The sequence below is a fragment of the Schistocerca cancellata genome, chromosome 6 (genome assembly GCF_023864275.1).
Source record: "Schistocerca cancellata isolate TAMUIC-IGC-003103 chromosome 6, iqSchCanc2.1, whole genome shotgun sequence".
Lineage (NCBI taxonomy): Eukaryota > Metazoa > Arthropoda > Insecta > Orthoptera > Acrididae > Schistocerca > Schistocerca cancellata.
The window spans coordinates 505785656-505801491 of NC_064631.1; the positions used below are offsets into that span (position 1 = coordinate 505785656).

At 45.3% G+C, this 15836-nt stretch overlaps 1 protein-coding gene across 1 annotated transcript in view; it reads right to left on the reverse strand.

Moving 5' to 3' along the window:
* The window catches only part of LOC126191361 (N-alpha-acetyltransferase 35, NatC auxiliary subunit), a 130739-nt gene that overhangs the window by 9866 nt on the left and 105037 nt on the right, over positions 1-15836 (reverse strand). Inside the window, exon 9 of the mRNA XM_049932210.1 lies at positions 11390-11530. Coding sequence (XP_049788167.1) covers positions 11390-11530 — 141 coding nt within the window. The remainder of the gene's footprint in view (positions 1-11389; positions 11531-15836) is intronic.

A 15836-nucleotide genomic window follows, 5' to 3' on the forward strand; every position in this document is an offset into this window, starting at 1 on the left:
GGAGAGGGGCAGGTAAGGGGATAGATGGGCAGGTGTGTTGGCTGAGGGTGGCAAGCAAAGAGAGGGGAGATAAAAATACGGAGCAGGTGATAGGACAGAGAGGGTGGAAACAGTTGGGTGGAGGGTGTGGAGACGGTACGCTGCTTTAGGTTGAGGCTGGGATAATTTCAGGAATGGAGAAAGTATTGTAAGCATAACTCCCATCTGTGCAGTTCAGAGAAGCCGGTGGTAGAGTGAAGGATCCAGAGGGCTCAAGTAGTGAAGCAGCCACTGAAAGCACACATTTTATTTTCAGCTGTATTTTGGGCCACAAGGTGGTCTACTTTGCCCTTGGCCACAGTTTGGCGATGGCCATTCATCCTGGTGGACAGCGAGTTAGTAGCTGTGCAATGATTGCAATAGAGCTAGTATATGACATGGCTGCTTTCATGGGTGGCCTGGCCTCTCGTTGGAGCCCTCTTATTGGGTAGGATAAGGCAGTGACAGGACTGGTATTGGAAGTTCTGGATGGTGGATTGGGCAGGTCTTGAACCTAGGTCTTCCACAGGGGTATGATTTTTGTGGCAAGAGGTTTGGATTGGGAGTGGTGTAGGGATGGATTAGGATGCTGCTGAGGTTGGGTGGGCAACATAATGCTATTTTAGGAGAGATGTGAAGGATCTTTGGCAGAATGTTCCTCATTTCAGGGCAAGATGATAGGTAATCGAAGCTCTGTCGAAGGATGTGGTTCAGCTGTTCCAGTCCTGGGTGATATTGCATGACAAAGGCACTCTGCATCAATGACCTTATCTGTGCACAACACACGACTAAATGACCTTGCTGATTGTTGATCTTCCCACCAATTATCATCCCACTTCCTCCCTCATCCTCACATATTTTAGCATTTTATTTTCCACACCTATCAGTGCCACATGACTTTTGGTCCTCAACTTAACCAATGCCGCCTCCCTCTTTTTTTCCCTTATCCCAACACATGCATACTATCACACATTATTGGTTCCTTTTCTCCCAGGTTTCTGTATGTTTTAATGTACTTTTGCATTTTTATACATTTGTGTGTATTTTTATGTATTCGTGTCTATTTTGCATAATGTGCATGTTTTTGCATGTCTAAGTATTTTTATGCACCTTTTCTCTTATCCAGCTCCCCTCACAACCATCTGACACCTTTTTCACCCATTTCTGCATCATTCCCATTTCCCTTATGCCATCCCCACCACAATGGACCCAGCTCCATTTTTCTGCGCCAGTTCATAAAAGTATTTCTTTCCCCAACTAAAACCCAGTCCCACATCCTGCTTCTTAAATGCTACCTAAACCATGGGATCTCCTCCAATGCCCTAAACATAAAAATTCCTTGCTCTGGATCCCACCTCTCCTTTCACAATTACCTTTGCCTTTTCAGATTCTCCAAAAACACATCTCCATGGCACATACATCCCAGAACCACCTCTGCTCCCTCTGCAAGACACTGCTACTGTGCAATCCCTACGCCATACATCACATCTCTGAAACTGAGCTCCTTGCTCTCCAACACCTCGACGATCATTACAAACACCACCTCCATAAGTCATCCAACCTGTTGGCATCTACTGCCAAAGTGATTCCATCCCAGAAGTCCAGCATAACCTCCAATCTCTACTTAAAGCCTTCGGCTCTTCCCAGAACATCTTCCCCGAATCCATTCCCCCTCAGTGAAACATTTCAGCTCTCACTGATCAACAGCTTCAACCAATTGCCCATGATCTAGCCTTCCTACATCGATTCTCCACCAGCCCTACCCCTTTACCTCCTGGAGTCCTACTTATCACTATTAACACCACCTCCCTATATGCAAACATTCCTCATGCCCATGTGCTTACTGCTATTGAACACTGCCTTTCCCAAAGTGCTACTGACTCCAAACTCATTACCTCATTCCTCATACACCCTGCTAAATTTATACTAACTCACAACTACTTCTCCTTTGAAGGGAAGGTATACAAATGAATCTGCAGCACAACCATGGGCACTCACATGGCACCCTCCTATGCTCATCTGTTAATAGGATATTTAGAGGTGATCTTCCTAGCCTCTCAAAATGCCAAACCCCTAGTCTGGTTCAGGTTCACTGATTATATCTTCGTGATCTGGACTCAGGCCTGCGACATACTGTCTTTGTTCCTTCACACCCTCCAACATCTCTCCCATCCGCTTCACCTGGTCCTCCTCAACTCAGTATGCTACCTTCATAGATACTGACTTCTTCCTCTCTGATTGCTCTTTCCACACCTCTGTCTATATTAAACCCACCAACAGAACCCGCATTTTGACAGCTGTCATCTCTTCCACACCAAAAAATTCCTCCCACAGAGCCTGGCCACTCACGTCCAGCACATCTGCAATGACAAATGCCTCCTGAGATGCGGCAAGGTAGGAGTAGGCAAAATGCAACATGGAATAACAATATTAATGTGCTAATAGTAAACTGCAGGAGCGTCTACAGAAAGGTCCCAGAACTGCTCTCATTAATAAACGGTCACAACGCCCATATAGTACTAGGGACAGAAAGTTGGCTGAAACCAGACGTAAACAGTAATGAAATCCTAAACTCAGATTGGAATGTATACCGCAGAGACAGGCTGGACAGTGAAGGGGGAGGCGTGTTTATAACGATAAGAAGTGCAATAGTATCGAAGGAAATTGACGGAGATCCGAAATGTGAAATGATTTGGGTGAAGGTCACGGTTAAAGCAGGCTCAGACATGGTAATTGGATGTCTCTATAGGCCCCCTGGCTCAGCAGCTGTTGTGGCTGAGCACCTGAAGGATAATTTGGAAAATATTTCGAGTAGATTTCCCCACCATGTTATAGTTCTGGGTGGAGATTTTAATTTGCCGGATACAGACTGGGAGACTCAGACGTTCATAACAGGTGGCAGGGACAAAGAATCCAGTGAAGTTTTTTTTAAGTGCTTTATCTGAAAACTACCTTGAGCAGTTAAACAGAGAACAGACTCGTGGCAATAACATATTAGACCTTCTGGTGGCAAACAGACCCGAACTGCACTCCTGGAAATGGAAAAAAGAACACATTGACACCGGTGTGTCAGACCCACCATACTTGCTCCGGACACTGCGAGAGGGCTGTACAAGCAATGATCACACGCACAGCACAGCGGACACACCAGGAACCGCGGTGTTGGCCGTCGAATGGCGCTAGCTGTACAGCATTTGTGCACCGCCGCCGTCAGTGTCAGCCAGTTTGCCGTGGCATACGGAGCTCCATCGCAGTCTTTAACACTGGTAGCATGCCGCGACAGCGTGGACGTGAACCGTATGTGCAGTTGACGGACTTTGAGCGAGGGCGTATAGTGGGCATGCGGGAGGCCGGGTGGACGTACCGCCGAATTGCTCAACACGTGGGGCGTGATGATGATGATGATGATGTTTGGTTTGTGGGGCGCTCAACTGCGTGGTTACCAGCGCCCGTACACGTGGGGCGTGAGGTCTCCACAGTACATCGATGTTGTCGCCAATGGTCGGCGGAAGGTGCACGTGCCCGTCGACCTGGGACCGGACCGCAGCGACGCACGGATGCACGCCAAGACTGTAGGATCCTACGCAGTGCCGTAGGGGACCGCACCGCCACTTCCTAGCAAATTAGGGACACTGTTGCTCCTGGGGTATCGGCGAGGACCATTCGCAACCGTCTCCATGAAGCTGGGCTACGGTCCCGCACACCGTTAGGCCGTCTTCCGCTCACGCCCCAACATCGTGCAGCTCGCCTCTAGTGGCGTCGCGACAGGCGTGAATGGAGGGACGAATGGAGACGTGTCGTCTTCAGCGATGAGAGTCGCTTCTGCCTTGGTGCCAATGATGGTCGTATGCGTGTTTGGCGCCGTGCAGGTGAGCGCCACAATCAGGACTGCATACGACCGAGGCACACAGGGCCAACACCCGGCATCATGGTGTGGGGAGCGATCTCCTACACTGGCCGTACACCACTGGTGATCGTCGAGGGGACACTGAATAGTGCACGGTACATCCAAACCGTCATCGAACCTATCGTTCTACCATTCCTAGACCGGCAAGGGAACTTGCTGTTCCAACAGGACAATTCACGTCCGCATGTATCCCGTGCCACCCAACGTGCTCTAGAAGGTGTAAGTCAACTACCCTGGCCAGCAAGATCTCCGGATCTGTCCCCCATTGAGCATGTTTGGGACTGGATGAAGCGTCGTCTCATGCGGTCTGCACATCCAGCACGAACGCTGGTCCAACTGAGGCGCCAGGTGGAAATGGCATGGCAAGCCGTTCCACAGGACTACATCCAGCATCTCTACAATCGTCTCCATGGGAGAATAGCAGCCGGCATTGCTGCGAAAGGTGGATATACACTGTACTAGTGCCGACATTGTGCATGCTCTGTTGCCTGTGTCTATGTGCCTGTGGTTCTGTCAGTGTGATCATGTGATGTATCTGACCCCAGGAATGTGTCAATAAAGTTTCCCCTTTCTGGGACAATGAATTCACGGTGTTCTTATTTCAATTTCCAGGAGTGTATTTGAAAAAGTTAACGCAGAACAGGGAATCAGCGATCATAAAGTGGTTACGGCATCGATGATTTCAGCCGTAAATAGGAATATTAAAAAGGGTAGGAAGATTTTTCTGTTTAGAAAAAGTGACAAAAAGCAGATTTCAGAGTACCTGTTGGCTCAACACAAAAGTTTTGTCTCAAGTACAGATAGTGTTGAGGATCAGTGGACAAAGTTCAAAACCGTCGTACATAATGTGTTGGATGAGTATGTGCCAAGCAAGATCATAAGAGATGGAAAAGAGCCACCGTGGTACAACAACCGAGTTAGAAAACTGCTGCGGAAGCAAAGGGAACTTCACAGCAAACATAAACATAGCCAAAGCCTTGCAGACAAACAAAAATTACGCGAAGCGAAATGTAGTGTGAGGAGGGCTATGCGAGAGGCGTTCAATGAATTCGAAAGTAAAGTTCTATGTACTGACTTGGCAGAAAATCCTAAGAAAGTTTGGTCTTATGTCAAAGCGGTAGGTGGATCAAAACAAAATGTCCAGACACTCTGTGACCAAAATGGTACTGAAACAGAGGATGACAGACTAAAGGCCGAAATACTAAATGTCTTTTTCCAAAGTTGTTTCACAGAGGAAGATTGCACTGTAGTTCCTTCTCTAGATTGTCGCACAGATGACAAAATGGTAGATATCGAAATAGACGACAGAGGGATAGAGAAACAATTAAAATCGCTCAAAAGAGGAAAGGCCTGTGGACCTAATGGGATACCAGTTCAATTTTACACAGAGTACGCGAAGGAACTTGCCCCCCTTCTTGCAGCGGTGTACCGTAGGTCTCTAGAAGAGCGTAGCGTTCCAAAGGATTGGAAAAGGGCACAGGTTATCCCCGTTTTCAAGAAGGATGTCGAACAGATGTGCAGAACTATAGACCTATATCTCTAACGTCGATCAGTTATAGAATTTTGGAACACGTATTGTGTTCGAGTATAATGACTTTTCTGGAGACTAGAAATCTACTCTGTAGGAATCAGCATGGGTTTAAAAAAAGACGGTCATGTGAAACCCAGCTCGCGCTATTCGTCCACGAGACTCAGAGGGCCATAGACACGGGTTCACAGGTAGATGCCGTGTTTCTTGACTTCCGCAAGACGTTCGATACAGTTCCCCACAGTCGTTTAATGAACAAAGTAAGAGCATATGGACTATCAGACCAATTGTGTGATTGGATTGAGGAGTTCCTAGATAACAGGACGCAGCATGTCATTCTCAATGGAGAGAAGTCTTCCGAAGTAAGAGTGATTTCAGGTGTGGCGCAGGGGAGTGTCATAGGACCGTTGCTATTCACAATATACATAAATAACCTGGTGGATGACATCGGAAGTTCACTGAGGCTTTTTGCAGATGATGCTGTGGTGTATCGAGAGGTTGTAACAATGGAAAATTGCACTGAAATGCAGGAGGATCTGCAGCGAATTAACGCATGGTGCAGGGAATGGCAATTGAATCTCAATGTGGACAAGTGTAATGTGCTGCGAATACACAGAAAGATAGATCCTTTATCATTTAGCTACAAAATAGCAGGTCAGCAACTGGAAGCAGTTAATACCATAAATTATCTGGGAGTACGCATTAGGAGTGATTTAAAATGGAATGATCATATAATGTTGATCGTCGGTAAAGCAGATGCCAGACTGAGATTCATTGGAAGAATCCTAAGGAAATGCAATCCGAAAACAAAGGAAGTAGGTTACAGTACGCTTGTTCGCCCACTGCTTGAATACTGCTCAGCAGTGTGGGATCCGTACCAGATAGGGTTGATAGAAGATATAGAGAAGATCCAACGGAGAGCAGCGCGCTTCGTTACAGGATCATTTAGTAATCGCGAAAGCGTTACGGAGATGATAGATAAACTCCAGTGGAAGACTCTGCAGGAGAGACGCTCAGTAGCTCGGTACGGGCTTTTGTCAAAGTTTCGAGAACATACCTTCATCGAAGAGTCAAGCAGTATATTGCTCCCTCCTACGTATATCTCGCGAAGAGACCATGAGGATAAAATCAGAGAGATTAGAGCCCACACAGAGGCATACCGACAATCCTTCTTTCCACGAACAATACGAGACTGGAATAGAAGGGAGAACCGATAGAGGTACTCAAGGTACCCTCCGCCACACACCGTCAGGTGGCTTGCGGAGTATGGATGTAGATGTAGATGTAGATGTAGATGGGCACTACCCCAATCCCACCCCACCCCCCTTCCCACTCTCCCTAAGACCTACTCCACAGACAGATCTCCTGAGTCATTTCCCTCTCATACCCCCAATCCTCCCACCATTGAACCACATCCTTCATCAGGGCTTTCATTATCTATCATACCCTGAAATGAGGGACATGCTACCCAAGATCCTTCCCACCCCTCATAAAGCAGTGTTCCATTGCCCACCGAATCTCAGTAACATCCTAGTCACGCCTGCACCTTCCCCAATCACAATCCCTTGCCACAGAGATCATATCCCTATGGAAGACCCAGGTGCAAGACTTGCCCACTCCATCCATCCATCCATCCATCCAGCAATTTCTATTTCCGTCTTGTCACAGGCTTATCCTACTCCATCTATACCAGCAGTGGCCAGGCCACCAGTGAAAGCAGAAATTTCACATACCAGCTCTGCTGCAATCATTGCACAGCTGTTTGTATTGGCATGACTACCAACCAGCTGTCCACCAGGATAAACTGCCACTGCCAAACTGTGCACAAGAGCAAAGTAGACCACTCTGTAGCTAAACATACAGCTGAACATAACATGCTTCTCTTCAATCCCTATTCTCGTCTCCCATCTTCTTTGTGTGCCGCTCTCTGCCAACGCACCTGCCCATCTTTCTCCTTCCCCACTCACCATCTTTTTCACTGACCCCACGGCCTCCATATGTTGCACTTGTTGCCAAGACTGCCATTTCCATTATAGGTGACTCTTGCATTTCAGTCCAAGATGCTGGAGATAGCAGCTTGTGTGAATAAATGCATGTTTGGTTCCTTTTCTGATGAATGCTGTTGCTGCAAGGTAATGTGTAAGTATCTTTTAGTGTACCTGTCTGCAATGTAATGTGCCACCTTTACAGTAAGCAGCAATCTATGTTTCCTTTGTATGTTTGATATTCCAACCTGGAATTTCCATTATTCCCATTTTCTCCAATGTTGTTTACCTCAGACTGCCTCTCTTGACCTTCCTCATCACAGGAAGGAGGTGTGACAAAGACCTCTAATTCACTTCTCAGTTTCAGTTAAGTAACCACAGAAGATGTCTAGACCTCTAGAGTTGTAGTGCAAAAGAACTATCAGATTCACATAATCACTTAGGTTTCTTCCACACATGTGACAATGTGTGTCCACAAAATGGAACAAGGCTATTTTTAAAATCTGAAAAATAATGGGATCTCTTTCAAGTAAAATGAATGGATCAATGGGCAGTGAAAGCAGTAATTTCACATACCAGCTCTGCTGCAATCATTGCACAACTGTTTGTATTGGCATGACTACCAACCAGCTGTCCACCAGGATAAACTGCCACTGCCAAACTGTGGCCAAGAGCAAAGTAGATACTGTATTGTATGGTGTCTCCAGGAGCAGATCTAGGCTCAGATCACAATATAGTAGTGATGAAGAGTAGGCTAAAGTTTAAGAGATTAATCAGGAAGAATATATAAAGAAAGAAATGGGATACCGAAGTACTAAGGTATGACAAGGTATGCTTGACGTTCTCTAAGGCTATAGATCAGCAATAGGAATAGCTCAGTAGGCAGTTTGTAGTGATTTGAGACTTTCCGTGTAAATTCTAGAACCACTCAGAATTCCACCGTCTCGAACACACAACATTTTAGATGTGAGTGTGGGATGATAGAATCCTACCTACTGCGCGTCACATGTTTGTGTGTGCAGGTTTGAAATTCAGCTGCGAGAAGAATGTAGGCGCGGTGGTCAAACGGCACTAACAAGTATCTGTCGGGTGATCCATGGAAGTTTTAGAGGAAGTGCGTATGAGAGGACCATGGAGTATTTATGTAACTCTGTGATAATAGTGTCAGTGGCTATTGTTAGTGAAAAAAGAACAGCGGAGAAAGAACTCTTTTAAAAAATCTCTTATTCCAGCCTTGCTAGAGGCAAGACGTATTTTATGAATCCTGTGAGAGATTCATGGTTATTAAATCAACTCTGTTGAAAATGTAACTTAATTGTTTCTAATGTGAGACGACACAGGTGACTTGCAAGAAGTCGAATGTTTATGTGAGAAGTGTGAATTTTGTTCTGTATGAAGTTCTAATATATCATTAGTTGATGAAAAGTAACCTTCGAGTATCTACTTATTTCACAAGTAGAGGGAGTATTTTAAATATTCCTGTACCTAGCATCACTCTTCGAAGTTTAAAGAGATTCCAGCAGCCAACTAACCAGCGAAGAAGATCGGCTGCGCACTTCCAAGTAAGTCAACTCATATAAAGGAGGTGGGAAGGTAGCATACATACACTTCACACATTCTTCTGTCGTCAAAACCGTTAGAAGTTCAGTTGAAGAGGAATGGATATCTCTAAATGGGCAACCATGGAAGTTGGAAAGAATAACATAGGAACAAGGGAGGTAACTGAAAAAAACCATGGGTAACAGAAGAAATACTTCAGTTGATCGATCAAAGAAGAAAGTACAAAAATGTTCAGGGACATTGAGAAATACAGAAACACAAGCTGCTGAGGAATGAAATAAATAAAAAGTGCAGGGAAGCTAAGACGAAATGGCTGCATGAAAAATATGAAGAAATACAAAAAGAAAGTCAAAACAACCTTCGGTGACATTAAAAGCAAGGTGACATTAAAAGCAAGGATGGTAACATTAAGAGAGCAATGGGAATTCCACTGTTAAATTCAGAGGAGAAAGTGTATAGCTGGAAAGAGTACATTGAAGGCCTCTATGAGGAGGAGGATTTGTTCAATGTGTGAGAAGAAGAAATAGAAATCGATTTAGAAGAGATGGGGGATCCAGTATTAGAATCAGAATTTAAGGCAGCTCTGGAGGATTTAAGATCAAATAAGCAAATTATTCGGACAGCAAGAGCTGACAAGTGCGAGAATTATCGCATAATGAGCTCAACAGCTCATGCATCCAAGTTAATATAGAGAAGAAAACTGAGGAAGAAAAATCATGAAAAAAGCTGTGAGCTGTTCAAAATTCTGAGAAAAATAAGAGGAAGTTGTAGGGAGAGAAGGGTAAAATACAACATGTACAAGAGCCGAGAGGGGATAATAAGAATGGATTACCAAGAATGAAGAGCTTGGATTAAAAAGGGTGTAAGGCAGGGATGTAGTCTTTTGCCCCCACGGTTCAATCAGTACACTGAAGAAGCAATGATGGAAGTAAAAGAAAAGTGCAGGAGTGAAATTAAAATTCAATGCAAAAGTACATCAATGACATGATTTGCCGATGACATTGCTATCCTGGGTGAATGTGAATAAGAATTACATGATATGCTGAATGGAATAAACAGACTAATGAATACAGAATATGGACTTGACAGTAAATTGAAGGAAGTTGAAGGTAAAGAAAGGTAGCAGAAATGAGAACAGCGAGAAACTTAAGATGAGGATTGATGGTCATGAAGTAGATGAAGTTGAGGAATTCTACTACCTAGGCAGCAAACTAACCAATGACGGACGGAGCAAGGAGAACATCTTGCCATTCCTGGCTAAGATAAGTCTATTAGTATTAAACATTTGCCTTAATTTGAAGAAGAGATTTCTGAGAATGTATGTTTGCAGCACAGCACTGTATAGTAGGGTGAAACATGGACTGTGGGAAAACTAGAACAGAAGAAAATCAAAGCATTTGAAATGTGGTGTTACAGACGAATGTTGAAAATTAGGTGGACTTTTAAGATAAGAAGTGAGGAGGTTCTGCCCAGAATCAGAGAGGAAAGGAATATATGGAGAACACCGAGATCAGGGAATGACTTCCGTGATACTAGAGGGAGCCACATATCAAACCAGTCAAAAGACTGGTGGTGGTTAGGTCCAGTATTGACATATGGCTCAGAATCATGGGCATTGATATAGCAGTGTGTAAACTTATAGGGTGTTTTGAACAGAAGGTGCTACACAAAATGTATGGGGCGACTAGTGAAAGTGGGCTATGTCGTACACAATGTAGACGTGAACTTTGTGGATTCTATAGACCTTTTGAAGTCACAAATTTCATCAAAATAAACCGCTCGAAATGAGTCAGACATATTTTTTGTAAGGAACAAATAACCCAACAAAAATAGTGGTGCTACAAAACCCAGTGGGATGAAGAAGCAGGGGAAGATCAAGACTTTGATGACATACAACAAGCTCTAAAATCTACTGGTGGCTGAGTATGGAGAGACAAAACACTGGACAGGGACAAACAGAATTATGTCACAGAGCAGGCCAACGTCCATAATGACCTGTACAGCGAAGAAGAAGAAGAAGAAGAAGAAGAAGAAGAAGAAGAAATACAATTCATTTCAAAATCTGTCAATAACAAATCATCACGTGGGAATTATCAATGCTATAATTAAGAAAGTAGTTAGGAGAAGAGTCTGACAATGTAACAGATCTTATATACTTGATATAGTATTTATGAAATCTACAACGTCACATGTAAGATGTACTTTTTTGCGAAATAATTTGTTAAAGGCAGTTCCAAGAGGAAAAGCAACGAAGCTGAGGCAATGACCAGCTGATACATCTATCCATTATTCTCTTGACACTGAGTATTTTTCCTACTCTTAGTCACTACTTTTATTTTTTGAAAACTTTTTCATAAAGGTATTTATTATGTGTAGAAATTTGAATATTACCTCATCCTGAAGGGCTGCAAAATCTTCAAGTAGATGGGCTAATTTATCCCTCTGTCTGGCTCTGTTATGGCCACACAGTTGAATTAAATTTCCAAATGGCCTCACACAGTGACCAAGGAATGACTCCACAAATTCTTTTGCCTGAAATTCAAAGCAAACACTGCAGCATTCTGCTATAAATCTGACAATGGCAAATGATACGATATTCCTGTATCGTCATGCTAATTAACACAAGAAAATAAAGAGCTTCCTTAAAATCCTTTAGTCCCGTCAAAGTTTCAGAGTTGATAAATACTTATATCAGACTTACATGAAGACAATTATTATCAAAAACATAATGAAAAATTCATATGATTTATAGAAGTTTTGTTTTGATAGTTGCATAGGAGACTGTATGAGGTTGAAATTTTGTAGCTAAAATTCTGTACTACATCTCACACAATACGTACTTAATGTAAAATTTGTTTTAAACCTACTATTCGTGAGAGGATGGAGGTATCTGAGTGTAAACAAGGAATCAGACAAGACAAATACAACAATCGAAAATCCACGATGCATTGTAACAATATTACGGAAAGGATAGTTGTTACTCACCATACAGCGGAGATGCTGAGTCGCCAACAAAGTCTTCACTGGAGATACAACACACACACACACACACACACACACACATACACACACGCAAGCACGCACGCAAGCACGCACGCACGCACGCAAACACCAGTCACATGCACATGACCACAGTCTCTCAGTCTCTGGCTGCTGAGGCCACACTGTGAGCAGCAGTGCATGATGGGAGTGGTGGGGGTAAGGAAGAAGCTGGGGCAGGAAGGGGGAGGGATAGCACGGTAGGGTTGGGGGGACGATAAAGTGCTGCTTGCAAGAGCATACAGGGCCGAGCTAGACACATGGTCGGGCAGCTAGGTGCAGTTGGGAGGCTATATGGAAGGTGGGGAGGGTTAGTGGAAAAGGAGAGAGGTAAAAAGACTATGCATGCACTGGTAGAATAGAGGACTGTGTAGTGCTGGAATGGGAACAGGAAGGAGCTAGAGGGTAACGACAAAGACTAACAGAGGTTGAAGCCAGGAGGGTTATAGGAACGTATGATATATTGCAGGGGGAGTTCTCACCTGTGCAATTCAGAAAAGCTTGTGTTGGTGGGAAGGATCCAGATGGCACAGGCTGTAAAGTAGTCACTGAAATGAAGAACACTGTTTTGGGTGGCGTGCTCAGCAATGGGGTGGTCCAGCTGTTTCTTGACCACCGTTTGTTGGTGGCCATTTATGCGGACAGACAACTGGTTGGTTTTCAAGGCCACATAAAATACATTACTGCCACTTAGCTTTTATATCACATGACTGGTTTCACAGGTAGCCCTGCACCCGACTGTACTAGGTGGTGGTGGGAAGGTATATGGGACAGGTCTTGCATCTTGGTCTGTTGCAGGAGTATGAGCCATAAGACAAGGGGTTGAGAACAGGAGTTGTGTAGGGATGGACGAGGATATTGTGTAGGTTTGGTAGATGGTGGAATAGCACTGTGGGAGGGATGGAAAGGATAGAGGGTAGGACACTCCTCATTTGAGGGCACAATGAGAGGTAATCAAACCCCGGTGGAGAATGTGATTCAGTTGCTCCTGTCCCTTTTTTTGTACGTGTTTAGGGCACTCAACTACTAAGGTCATTAGCGCCCAGTCACAAACGTTAGTGCACATAGTGTAGAAAAACGCAAGGGGGCAACACCAGAAAGTACGTACAAAGACACAGATAAACAAAATAAAAGAGTTAGATCTCTTTGGACAAGTCCGTCAATGTAATAAAACTAAGGACACGAGCAGCTGCTCGAGCATCATCAGCTAAAAGTTCCTGTAAGGTAGACAGCAGACACAGGACAACATGAGTGAAGAAAACGGGGGACAGGACTATAAAACATGGCGCACTGTCAATGGATGACCACAGGGGCACTGCGGGGCGGGGTCACCAGACAACAGGTAGCGGTGCCTAAATCGGCAATGCCCAATCCACAACCTGGCCAAAATGACCTCCTCTCGCTAGGAAGGGCGTGAGGAGGTCGTCCAATCCGTCAGGATCGGTTTGATGGCCCTAAGCTTATTTTCATGGAGAGAGGACCAAGCCTCATGTCACAATGATGAAACGCGCCGACAAAGAACCCCACTAACAACAGTTGATGGAACACAAAAGGAAGCTGTCCGAGGCAGGAGGACAGCAGCCTTCGCCACAGCATCAGCAGCTTCGTTCCCAGGCACACCAACGTGGGCAGGAATCCACAAAAAAAGGACACGAGCACCAGTATCAGCTAGTGACTGAAGGGACTGGTGAATTCGTTGCACGAGAGGGTGGTCCAAATATGGCTCACGGAGACTGTGGATGGCACTCAAAGAATCAGAGGAGATGGCATAGGGAGAATGATGATGGCAGCGGATATACTGAACAGCCTGATAGAGAGCAAAAAACTCAGCTGTAAAGCTTGAACACTGGTCAAGGAGCCGACACTGAAAGGTATCATCCCCAACAACAAAGGCAGATCTGACGGCAGCAGTAGTCTTGGAGCCATCAGTGTAAATAAAGACATTATTAGCAAGCAAAGTTCGAAAAACCTTGAGCGGTATATCGAATCCGCGGTCCTCTCCTTTGGGAGCAAGCTGAGTTCAAGGTGAACGCGAACCTGAGCCTGGAGCCAAGGTGGCGTCGTGCTCTCACCCACTCGAAAAGTCGTAGGGAGGGTAAAATCAAGTTGCTGAAGCAGGCGATAAAAGCGAACTCCAAGAGGTAACACGGCAGAGACATACAGCCCATATCGGTGATCGAGAGAGTCGTCAAAGAAGGAGAAATATGACGAGTGGTCGGGCACTGACGTCAGTCGGCAGGCGTACCGACAAAGCAACATATCGCACCGGTAGTTTAGCGGTAATGCGGCAGCTTCGGCATACAGACTCCCAACAGGGCTGATGTAGAATGCTCCAGTCGCCAGACATAACCCTCGATGGTGGATAGAGTTTAGACGGCGTAAGATGGACCGCCGGGCACAAGAGTAGACAAAACTCCCATAATCCGGCTTTGATCAGACAATGGACCGATATAAGTGAAGCAGGAGCATTCGATCTGCTCCACATGATGTACCACTGAAAACACGGAGGACATTTAGGGAACGGGTACAACGAGCAGCCAAGTAAGACACATGTGGAGACCAGCAAAGTTTCCTGTCAAATGTAAGACCTAAAAATTTTGTTGTCTCCACAAATGGGAGAGCAACGGGACCGAGATGTAAGGACGGTGGAAGAAACTATTTGTAATGCCAGAAGTTCATACAGACCGTTTTCTCACCAGAAAAACGGAAACAGTTAGCAACACTCCTGGAATATAGGCGGTCTAGACAACACTGAAGACAGCGCTCCAGGAGACATATTCTCTGAGCGCTGCAGTAGAACCTAAAGTCGTCCACCAAAAGGGAGCCTGAAATGTCAGCTGGAAGGGAATCCATTATTGGATTGATAGCTATGGCAAAAAGGGCCACACTCAAAACGGAGCCCTGGGGCACCCCATTCTCCTGGCGAAAGGCATCTGACAAAACAGAACCCACACATACCCTGAACATTCAATCCATTAAAAATGCATTAATAAAAAGAGGGAGGCGACCGCGAAGGCCCCAAGTGTGCATGGTGCGGAGAATGCCCGCCCTCCAACAGATATCGTAAGCCTTCTCCAAATCGAAGAACACAGCCGCCGTCTGGTGCTTACGCAAAAAGTTGTTTATAATGAAGGTTGACAAGGTAACTAGGTGGTCAACAGCAGAGCGGCGCCTACAAAAGCCACATTGGACATTGGTAAGGAGGCGTCGAGATTCAAGGAGCCAAACCAATCGAGAATTTACCATGCGCTCCATCACCTTGCAGACGCAGCTGGTAAGGGAGATGGGGCGATAACTGGAAGGAAGGTGTTTGTCCTTTCCTGGTTTGCTTATGGGAAAAACAATTGCTTCACGCCAGTGTGTGGGAACACGACCTTTAGTCCAGATGCGATTATAGGCGCGAAGAAGAAAGCCTTTACCTGCAGGAGGAAGGTTCTTCAGCATCTGAATATGGATACCATTGGGCCCCGGAGCAGAGGATCAGGACCGGGCAAGTGCACTTTTTGAGTTCCTGCATGGTGACGGAGGCATTGTAACTTTCACAATTCAAAGACTGGAAAGAAGGTGGCTGTGCCTCCTCTGCTTGTTTTCGGGGGAGGAAGGCGGGGTGGTAATGGGCAGAACTCGAAACCTCCACGAAAAAGCGGCTGAAGGCAGTTGAGACATCCTCAGGATCTACAAGGACTTCATTCGCTACAGTCAGGCCAGAAATCGGGGAGTGGACCTTGGTGCCAGATAGGCCACCCCAGACAACCGAAGGAGGAGTAAAACTATTGAATGAACTGGTGAAAGCCACCCA